This window comes from Engystomops pustulosus, chromosome 8, assembly GCF_040894005.1.
Source record: "Engystomops pustulosus chromosome 8, aEngPut4.maternal, whole genome shotgun sequence".
In the NCBI taxonomy this organism is placed as follows: domain Eukaryota; kingdom Metazoa; phylum Chordata; class Amphibia; order Anura; family Leptodactylidae; genus Engystomops; species Engystomops pustulosus.
In genome coordinates this window covers 16,481,557-16,491,138 of record NC_092418.1, presented here as the reverse complement: position 1 = coordinate 16,491,138, position 9,582 = coordinate 16,481,557, and the positions used below count along the sequence as shown (strand labels likewise).

The 9,582-nt window shown below is 52.1% G+C and overlaps 1 protein-coding gene across 3 annotated transcripts in view; it reads right to left on the bottom strand.

Annotated features, from left to right (window-relative positions):
• The window catches only part of SLC5A10 (solute carrier family 5 member 10), a 106,544-nt gene that overhangs the window by 57,471 nt on the left and 39,491 nt on the right, over positions 1-9,582 (bottom strand). For all 3 annotated transcript variants that reach the window (XM_072119908.1, XM_072119909.1, XM_072119907.1), the window contains 2 exons: positions 355-460; positions 116-196 (listed from right to left, as the gene is read on the bottom strand). In XM_072119908.1, the coding sequence (XP_071976009.1) occupies positions 116-196; positions 355-460 (187 nt within the window). The remainder of the gene's footprint in view (positions 1-115; positions 197-354; positions 461-9,582) is intronic.

Here is a 9,582-nt window from a genome sequence, read left to right as displayed (position 1 = left end):
AAGCTCCGCCCAGGAATGCCAAAAAGTTTTATGCAAAATTGACAAACTCCACCTATTAAGCAATTGTACTGCTGGAAGTTATGTCCTATGGACGTAAGTCTGGTATTACATTTACCTGTGATGGTCAGGACAATGGCTCCCACAATCATTATCACCGTCTGCAGGGCGTCAGTGTAGATGACAGCGGCCAGACCACCTGGATAATGGAAGACAAATGTATGAAGTGTATAGAGAGGGGACTAACGATTATACAATATACTGCAGGACACACCCATATGACCACAGCAGAACAGGGCAGATAAATACTGTCATAAAGAATGTATATGGGAGAGGATGACATGTGCCAGGTCTTACCTGCGATGGTGTACATAGCGGTCACCACCAGCATCAGCACAGTGGACAGGTAGAGGTTCCAGCCCAGACACACCTGTACAAACAGCGCTCCGGAGTACAGGTCAGTCTACAGGAAAACACAAGCGCATCACAATATAATTCATAACCTACAGAATATCATCAGCAGAATAGTGAGTGCAGCTCTGGAGTACAATACAGGATGTAATTCACGATCAGTACAGGATAAGTAATGTCATGTATGTACACAGTGACTGCACCACCAGCAGAATAGTGAGTGCAGCTCTGGTGTATAATACAGGATGTAACTCAGGATCAGTACAGGATAAGTAATGTCATGTATGTACACAGTGACTGCACCACCAGCAGAATAGTGAGTGCAGCTCTGGGGTATAATACAGGATGTAACTCAGGATCAGTACAGGATAAGTAATGTCATGTATGTACACAGTGACTGCACCACCAGCAGAATAGTGAGTGCAGCTCTGGGGTATAATACAGGATGTAACTCAGGATCAGTACAGGATAAGTAATGTCATGTAAGTACACAGTGACTGCACCAGCAGCAGAATAGTGAGAGCAGCTCTGGAGTATAATACAGGATATAACTCAGGATCAGTACAGGATAAGTAATGTCATGTATGTACACAGTGACTGCACCAGCAGCAGAATAGTGAGTGCAGCTCTGGAGTATAATACAGGATGTAACCCAGGATCAGTACAGGATAAGTAATGTCATGTAAGTACACAGTGACTGCACCAGCAGCAGAATAGTGAGTGCAGCTCTGGAGTATAATACAGGATGTAACTCAGGATCAGTACAGGATAAGTAATGTCATGTATGTACACAGTGACTGCACCAGCAGCAGAATAGTGAGTGCAGCTCTGGGGTATAATACAGGATGTAACTCAGGATCAGTACAGGATAAGTAATGTCATGTATGTACACAGTGACTCCAGCAGAATAGTGAGTGCAGCTCTGGAGTATAATACAGGATGTAACTCAGGATCAGTACAGGATAAGTAATGTCATGTATGTACACAGTGACTGCAGCAGAATAGTGAGTGCAGCTCTGGAGTATAATACAGGATGTAACTCAGGATCAGTGCAGGATAAGTAATGTCATGTATGTACACAGTGACTCCACCAGCAGCAGAATAGTGAGTGCTGCTCTGGAGTATAATACAGGATGTAACTCAGGATCAGTACAGGATAAGTAATGTCATGTATGTACACAGTGACTGCACCAGCAGCAGAATAGTGAGTGCAGCTCTGGGGTATAATACAGGATGTAACTCAGGATCTGTACAGGATAAGTAATGTCATGTATGTACACAGTGACTCCACCAGCAGCAGAATAGTGAGTGCAGCTCCGGGGTATAATATGGGATGTAACTCAGGATCAGTACAGGATAAGTAATGTCATGTATGTACACAGTGACTGCACCAGCAGCAGAATAGTGAGTGCAGCTCTGGGGTATAATACAGGATGTAACTCAGGATCAGTACAGGATAAGTAATGTCATGTATGTACAAAGTAACTGCACCAGCAGCAGAACAGTGAGTGCAGCTCTGGGGTATAATACAGGATGTAACTCACTGGTCTGGACTACTTAACGCAAACTTTGGACATTAGACCAGTGTCTGGGGGGAAGGGGAGGGTGCGGGCGAGGGATTTAGTTTAGTGTAGTGTGTATTTGTTATTATATATTTAAAAAAAAAAAAAAAAAGGGTGTGGGGTGGTTTGTTATTAGAGGGTGTGGGGTGGGTTTATGTATATTTATAGTCATTTATGTTTATTTGTGGGTGTGGCTTGTCTTTGTTTATTGGTTTGGTTTAGGTTGTGATAATTGGTTGGGTGGGGGTTGTGGTATTTGGTGTTCATTCATTTCGGTGTATTTTAAGTTATTGTTTTTGCTAGGTGTGAATGGGGCTGGACCAGCAGGTAAGATATTGTATATATTGTATATTATGTTTTGTTTGTATTGTTATGTTTTTTACTTTTATATAAAATAAAAGATCTACAGGATGTAACTCAGGATCAGTACAGGATAAGTAATGTCATGTATGTACACAGTGACTGCACCAGCAGCAGAATAGTGAGTGCAGCTCTGGAGTATAATACAGGATGTAACTCAGGATCAGTACAGTATAAGTAATGTCATGTATGTACACAGTGACTGCACCAGCAGCAGAATAGTGAGTGCAGCTCTGGAGCTCGTTACATCGTTAAGCTCTGTCTGTTGCTGTGAGAGGCTGTGTGCTGCTGCTGCTCTGAGCTCCAGGAATAATCCACCTCCACCTGGGGCCTGCTCTCTCCCTTCCCAGGGAGGGGGTGGGTTTCCAGGCATGAGCCAGAGCGGCAAGCCCCAGGCTCCTGCTTCCCGGGCCAGGCCGGCGGGGGGCAGGGGTAGCCAGCTACCGGCCAGCGCTATGGAGGACTCAGGGGTGAGACGTACCACCAGGAGTCGTAGTAATACTGCTCATGCTCCACCTGAGTCTAGTGTTAAGAAAAAGACCCAGAAGCTGGACGTCCATGATGGTGCGGGTGAGAGCGGTCCTTCCGGGGCTGGAGCCATGAAGCGGAGTGCTCACAGAGGTAAGGCTGACCATGCGGGGGGAGGCTGGGCGGTGCAAGGGCCCCGGGAGTCTTTGTCCACCTATGCCTCCCGGGTCCAGAGCCACCTCTGTGAGTACGAAGAGGCGACCAAGACCATCAGGAGGCTCCGGGAGGAGCTGCGATGTGCCCGCGCCAGGGCAAACACAGCGCCAAAGAAACGCAAAATGGAAATAAATGGAGAGATTAATCGCCTGAAAGCTGAGATTGATAAATTGACAAAAAGAAAGACCTTTATTTGTGAGAACAGTGGGCCGTTTAAGGAAAAACTTATTAATGATGATAGATTTGCTCAAATGGCTGATAACAGAGAGCAAAGGCTGATGGGGTTGCAGCCTGCGAGCCAGGTGGAGGAGGAGGATGATGATGATGATAACGAGCAGCAGTTCCCACCTGGCGGTCTGCAGGAAGATCAGCAGGCCTCGTGCAGTGGGCCCCCTGCAGGACAGCCAGCAGTAACACCTCGCTCGGGGGAGGACAGTGACACCGGCAGCCAGGGAGGGGCGCTCATGGCGGAGATCCGGCTGCTCGAGTCCCCAGTGCGCATGGAGAACTTTTCTTTTGGTGATGAACTCCCAGAGGAAGCCGCTGGGGGGAGCAGCCGGAGGAAGAGTAAGAAGACCAGGCCAAAGCAGCAAGAAGAGGTACGTTTCATCTTTACCCCCCTCCCTGTACACCCCCCTGGGCAAAGCGCAGGGTCAGCTCACTGTGCAAGCCCTGCTACCCAAACCCCCCCGAGTTCTGCTGTGGACCCGGTGCAAAGGTGCAGGGAGATTACAGGTGTGACATCTGATGTGGCGATGGGCTCTGTCTCTGTTTGTGGTAACAGTGGGGGAGCAGGGGAGGCATCGGCCGCAAGGCCGGACAGTCAGGGCGGCTCGGATGTGGCGATACGATCAAAATCCAGTGCTGTGGTGCGTCCCCCGCTGGGAGGGGGGGATAGCCCGGCACTGGTGGCAGCTTCCGGTGCCTCGGCGCCTCTTCATGCTGTTGCCGCTGATCACTTAGTTGAGGGGCGGCGGCAGTGTGGAGGGGTCGCTGAGGCTGAGGGCTCCGGACCTCCCAGACAAAAAGTGTTATTCTGTGTTGGTGTTGGGGATAATGTGAATTCTACGGAAATTGGAGATCAGCGGCGCCTCACACCGGCTAAAGAACAGCGGCGAATGTTACCAAGCCCCAGGAGAAGTAAAATAACATCTGCTACCGATGATGCGGAGGGCACAAGCGTGACAAGAGTTGTGGTCCCCTCTGGGCGATGCGCTGCGGGGGGACCCCCGTCCCTTGTGCCCGAAGATGCGGAGGTGGTCATGTCCCCTGATGTTGTTGCTGGTCCAGCCAGTGTGAATGTTGTCAGTAATGTTGTGGTGGCTGGTGTGAATGGTGTGAGTGGTGCAGAACCGTTACCAGTTATCGGGGTGAGTGATGGAGGGACTGATGGAGCGGCTGAAAGTAACATGGAGGTGGGTGGTGTTAATGTGGTGGGTACAGGGGTTGGTCCGGTTGCTCCCCCAGTGGCGGCCCCTATTAAGAGCTATGCCAGTGTCGCTGCTGGGGGAAGTGGGGTTCCATCATCCTCGTCTCTGGGCTCTGGGGACGGCTTTTTGCAACGGCACCTCCTGCGGGCCTTACAGAAAGGTGAAAGGACGATCAATGTAGCGGGGCAGGAGGTTGATTTGTCGTTTTGGATAGAGAGGCACGGCCTGTCTGCCTTCCGAGAGCAAAGAGGCAGGGAGACATCATGGTCGCTCCCGACAACCGGGCCGGGTGCTAACCGTAGGAATGTGGTCCGTCTTCGGTGGCGTGGCAGTGATGTGTGTCCCCCTCGGGCACGGGTAGTTGAGCTGCTGCTGAAGATGGACTTCAAGGCGGCTGACATCTTTGCCTTGATCCATCCCTATGGTACATCTGAGTTTGATGTCAGCTTTGTTCGGCCGGAGGGGCTTGAGCTCTTCTGGTCCAACTATGAGCTGAGATACAACGAGCCCGAGTGGCGGGACTTTGCTGTGCAAGCAGTGTCCCGCCAGAGCGAACTCAAGAAAGTGACCGTTCTTACCCGTAACGAATCACTATCTTGCTTTGACATCATGACCTGGATAAATCGTTATGGAGAGGTGCTAGGATTACCAGAAAAAAATCGTGACGAGTTTGGTATCTGGTCAGGGGCCTGGACCTTCATGGTGAAGTTGAGGCGTTCAGGTAACTCAGTCGCCCACATCCCTTCATCAGCCTTCCTGGGGAGGGATCGGATCCTGATCTTCTACCGGGGGCAGCCTAAGCTGTGTCACAGGTGCGGTGACCCCACACATTTCAGCGCAAACTGCACCGTGCAGAAGTGTGCGTTGTGTGGGGGTGTCGGCCATCTCGCTGCATCCTGTACAGGGCAGATTAGGTGTAACCTGTGTGGTGATCTCGGTCACCCGTACAGTCGTTGTCCTCTTTCCTTCGCTAATGCGGGCTCAGCCTCAGCGGATGAAAGCCATGAGGCTGAATCTGCTGGGGAGGGGACTAGCAGAGGTGGAGGAATGGAGGGGCCAGGGAAGAAAGACAGGAAAAAGACGCCTGCCCAGCTAAGGCGTCTAGAGAAGCGTCAACAGGAGAGAGAGCGGGGGGAGTCTCGGGCTGCTGGGACAACCTCTGGCGCTCTCCTGGAGACCACACCTGTCGCTGAGGCCCCAGGGGATGATGTACTGGATGAGGAGGTCAGGAGGATTGAGAGAGAGGAAGGTGCCACGTCCTCAGATTCCTCCCATTATGAGAGTATGGACGAGGATAATAGGGCGTGGCTAGAGGAAAAGCGTAAGCGTGGCGCCAAAAAGAAGAAAAAGGGTAAAAAGAAGGGAGGTGTAAGATCTCCTCCCTCCCTGACTAAGGTACCCAAGGAAGGTGCAACCGACCCCCCGCTGGTCGAACTTTCAAATCGATTCCTGGCCCTGGATGGAGCCTCTCCTGCCGATGGAGGGGCTGAGGGTGAAGGGCCAGAGGTGGCGGAGCCTGCAGGAGGTGCCGAGTCTCCCCCTGGGGAGTCAGGGTCCTCAGGAGGGGAGACTGGCCCAGAGTCTGGAGACGAGGATGAGGGGGCAGGTCCTGGATCTGCCCCTGAAGCATTAGAGGTGCGGGAGATGGACACCACAATATGTCTAAAAAGGGGGTGTTCATTTCCCGAGGGTGGTGGTAAGATGGGTAAAAAGAAAGCCGTCTAACTCAATCACTTATGATGGCGGCACCCACTCCGTTGACGCTGGCGTCCATTAATGTCGCCAGCATTAAGTCTGATGCGGCTAGATTTGCGGCCTTTGATTTTCTCGGCCGAGTTGAAGCCGACATTTTATTTTTGCAGGAGACCAGGCTGCCAGATTTGGCGGCCGTGTTTAAAGCTAAGAGGGAATGGAGACACGGGCCTTCCCATTGGTCTCTTGCGGCCGAGCCGTATAGCGGAGTGGCGGTCCTTTTTACCGCACCGGTAGAATGCCGACGAGTTATTGAGTTAGAAATGGGGAGGTGCCTGATCCTGGATGTCCTCATGAAGGGACAAGAACTTCGCCTAATTAACATCTATGGTCCCCAGTCCAAGTGGGACAGGAAGTGTCTCTTTATGAGGATCAAGCCCTACCTTTTTACAAGTCGGCAGGTGGTCTTTGGAGGGGACTTCAATGCTGTCACGAGGTCCCAGGATAGGGGAGGTTCCAGAGACAAGCTGACTTATGATAGCGTCGCTCTTAATAGCATAGCTAGTGAGGCTCGCCTGGTGGATGTCCACATCCGGCACACCCCAGGCCACGCGGGGTTCACCTATTATAGGGGTAGCTGCAGGTCTAGAATAGACAGGTTTTATTTAAAGGAGGAAGCCATTTCTTCAGCAGTGTCCGTTGTTGAGGTGGAGTTCTCCGACCACTGTTTAATTTTGTTTTCTCTGAATGTTACAGAGACCCCCCGGATGGGAAGAGGCTACTGGAAGCTCAATTCGTCTCTCCTGGAAGAAGCGGAGATCAGACAATCCTTTGAGGACTTTCTTCAGAGCCAGGTACCATTGCTGGGCCTTTGTAGCAGTAAGTCAGAGTGGTGGGAGATGCTCAAGAAAAGGGTGGCGAGATTCTTCCGCCAGCTCTCGAGCCTCAGGAGCCTGGACAGGTACCGCCTGTATCAGGGCCTGAGGAGGAAACTCGAGCATCTCGTCTCGACTGGAGGTAGTCGTGAGGACATCTCCAGAGTGAAATCCTTGCTGAAGAGGTGTCAGTACGATAGACACGCATCTTTGGTTTTTGAGAGGGATTACGGGAAATACCGCTCGCCCGACCCTTACAGAAACTGCAAGATGTCAGTGAATGGTAAAGTTGTCACAGGACTGGTTGACAGTACGGGATCCCTGAAAAGGTCCAGATCAGGGATTCTGGAGGTCGTCAGATCTTTCTACTCCCACCTCTTGGGCAGGAAGGATCTAGATCGGGATGTGATGTCGGCTTTCCTGGCTGAAACTGTCCCTGAGCCAGGAGTAGACCCCTCTCTTGATATTTTGACAGAGATGATCAGGGAAGAGGAAGTCAGCCGGGCGATTGAAGGGCTCGCCCTCAAGAAATCGCCAGGTCCGGATGGCTTAACATCTGAGTTCTATAAGACCTTTAAGGACGCCTTGGTTCCCCTCTTGACCGAGGTATATAATGAGTGTCTTTCCTCGGGCGCTCTGCCGAAGTCAATGAGGAGGTCTGCCCTGATCATTTTGTCAAAGGGTAAGGACCGATCTCGTGTTGAGAACTGGCGTCCCATAGCGCTTCTCAATACGGACAGAAAGGTTTTGGCAAAGGTGCTGTTTAATCGGCTGGTGCAGTTTGCGCCCCGGCTCCTTTCGGGGACCCAGCACTGCTCTGTTCCAGGCCGCAGTACATTTAGTGCTGTGCTTTGTGTTCGGGAGGCAGTGGAGCAGGGCAGGGCTGGTAACTGGAAGGGGTACTTGCTGTCCTTGGATCAGGCAAAAGCATTTGATCGGGTTAACCACGAGTACCTCTGGTCTGTCCTTCTGAGGTATGGCCTGCCGGGGGAGTTTGTCAATTGGCTAAAGGTTTTGTACGCAGGGGCAGAGAGTTTCCCGCTTGTGAACGGTTGGATTGGCCGCTCTTTTGAGGTTGGGTCTGGTGTTCGCCAGGGTTGTCCTCTGAGCCCACTTTTATACGTGTTCGCGATTGACCCATTCCTGAGGAGGGTGGATCGTGGGCCGTTGGTGGGAGTCGGGATGGATCGGGCAGCACCGGAAGCCACTCTTAGAGTGGTAGCGTATGCTGATGATGTCACCCTTTTCGTGTCCTCGGGAGGGGAGGCGCAATGGGTGATGTCAGAGGTTGACCGCTACTCAGAGGCTTCTGGGTCCAAGATCAACCGGGATAAGTGTGAGAGTCTCTGGCTGGGAGAGGGGGATCCAGGCTTTGATCTCCCGGACACTCTTCCAGGGCCCCAGGACTCTGCCAAAGTTCTCGGCATCGAATTCGGCCAGGGGGATTACCCCATGCAAAACTGGGACGGCAGGCTTAAGATCGCCGCTCAGAAGGTGGACCAGTGGAAGGGTTGGTCTTTGACCCTCAGGGAAAGGGTGAACCTGATTAAAACTTACCTGCTCCCGTTGCTGATTTATCTGGGCAGTGTGTGCATGTTGCCAGAACCCCTCTGGACTCGGGTCTACAGTCTGTTCTTCCAGCTGTTATGGGGGAATAGGCTGAACCTTATCAAGAGGGAGGTTACTTACCGCACGAGGAGACAAGGAGGGTTGTGTATGGTCAACCCTGTGGTGTTCCTAGTGAATACCTTTCTTAAGATCAATGTAGCAAACCTCTGGAAAGAGAGGGCTCCTCCGTGGGTATACTCCTGTAGGGGATGGTTTCGGCCTTTCTTCCAGGAATGGGAGACAGGAGGACAAGTGAAGGATCTTCGCACACCGCATGGGCATCTTCCGGCTTACGCTACCCCGGTTCTGAAGGTGATTCGCCGGTGGGGTCTGGGAATGTGGGAGATCAGGACCTTGTCGAGGAAAATCCTTGACAAAAGGGTTCTGTTGACCCATTTCCAGAAGCCTCTGGCCCTCAGGGATTGCCCAAGTCGGGATCTTGGGGTGGGTTTGAGTTTATTGAATTCCATCAGGATCCCCTTGAAGTTTTGGGACGTGACTTGGCGCTGCTTCCATGGAAAGCTGTGTGTGAGGGACAATCTGAAGTGTAGGAGCTCAGAGGAAAGGGGTTGTCCCCGGGAGGAGTGCGGTGGCCTGCTGGAGAGCATGGACCACTTCCTGCTTCAGTGCCCCTTTAACACAGAGGTGTACAACCGGGTGGGCGCTTCCATCCATTGGCCCGGGTTGGCCGGTCTCTCCTATGCGGAGTGGGCCTATGGAGCATTCAGAGGCCTGGGTGGCCGGGACCGATGCACGTTATTCCTAGTCAGTCTAGTGGTCAGGTACCACACGTGGAACGCACGGTGTTTAGTATCGACGCAGCGTAAAATCCTCCCGGTGGATGAGGTGGTTAGGAACATTCTGGGTGACCTGGTGAAGGTGCGCTCTCTGGAGTATGAGAGGCTGGGCACGGGGAGGGCCTCTCTCCTTTGGAGGGGGTTCTCCTTTAGTGTCCCTTAGTCT